The 1165-nt window shown below is 70.7% G+C and overlaps 1 protein-coding gene across 1 annotated transcript; it reads right to left on the reverse strand.

The window, feature by feature from the left end:
- On the reverse strand, positions 1 to 468 carry EMIHUDRAFT_50363 (hypothetical protein; the record flags this gene model as incomplete). Its single annotated transcript, XM_005756556.1, has 1 exon — positions 1 to 468. A coding segment is annotated over one exon (468 nt), but the record flags the coding sequence as incomplete, so codon positions are not given.
- Between the last annotated feature and the right edge of the window lie 697 nt (positions 469 to 1165).

Consider the following 1165-nt stretch of genomic DNA (forward strand, 5'->3'; position numbering starts at 1 on the left):
CGAGAGCGCAACCAGCTTTGCGGACGGCGGCGCGAGCACGCAGCACTCCTCCCAGACCGTGCCACGCGACTTGTCGTTCATGTAGTGAAACTCGTCGAGGATGACGACTCCGACCCGCCCCGCCGCCTGCGCCGCGAAGACCATCTCGTCCTGCTCGAGCAGCATGTTGCGCAGCACCTCCGTCGTCATCACCAGCACCGGCGCGTCGCGCTGCTTCTGCGTGTCGCCCGTCAGCAAGCCGACCGAGCCGGGCCCGAGCGCGGCCGAGAGGTCGCGGTACTTTTGGTTGGAGAGCGCCTTGAGCGGCGTGGTGTAGATGGCGCGCTCGCCGCGCGCCAGCGCCGCGTACAGCGCCAGCTCCGCCACCGCCGTCTTCCCCGAGCCGGTCGGCGCAGAGACGACGACTGAGCTGCCGTCAAGGAGCGCGGCCATAGCATCGGTCTGGAAGCCATCGAGCGGGTGGTCGAAGCAGCGCGGGAGCAGCGACGCCAGTGGCTCGCCCGCCGCGCACCCGTCGACCAGCCGCGGCAGCAGCTCCTCGCTCGGAAACGGTGAGAGTGGCGGCGGTGGCGGCGCCGGCGCTGGCGCAACTCCGGTGCTGGATAGGACGGGCGGGCCGACGATGCGAGAGGTGGGAGCTCGTGAGAGTTGATGGGGACGGACGACGAGAAATGGAGCGAGCGAGGCGAGAGCGAGCAGCATGATTGGGCGAGGCTGGCCTCTGACCCGCAAAGCGCCGCGAGAAGCGAGCGAACTTTTTCCTTCGCGGCACGCGATATGGCGGCAAGCCCTCGTGCACGCCCGCCCTCGACACGCCGAAGACCAACCGGCGACGGACCGCGGTGAGACCGCGCCGCCCTCCGCGCCCGCCCGCGCCCGCAGCGTGAACACATGCGCGCGTCCCTCTCCGCACGGAAACTTGCGCGCCAGCCGCGCAGCAGCCTCACATGCAGCGCGCATTGGCATGCTCGCCCCCTGGGCCGCCGACGGCCCGGTCGAGCGGGTTGCGCGGCCGCCGCACACCATCAGGCAGGCGCACGACCACCTGCAGCACGCCGCAGCCCACCGCGCAGCCCTCCCAGCCAAGGCTGCGCCTCACAGCCACACAAACAGGGCGCACAGCAGAGCACGCCGTATTCGTCGCGGAGGCTTGGGCGGGGAAGAA

Source organism: Emiliania huxleyi (genome assembly GCF_000372725.1).
Source record: "Emiliania huxleyi CCMP1516 unplaced genomic scaffold EMIHUscaffold_9615, whole genome shotgun sequence".
NCBI lineage: Eukaryota > Haptophyta > Isochrysidales > Noelaerhabdaceae > Emiliania > Emiliania huxleyi.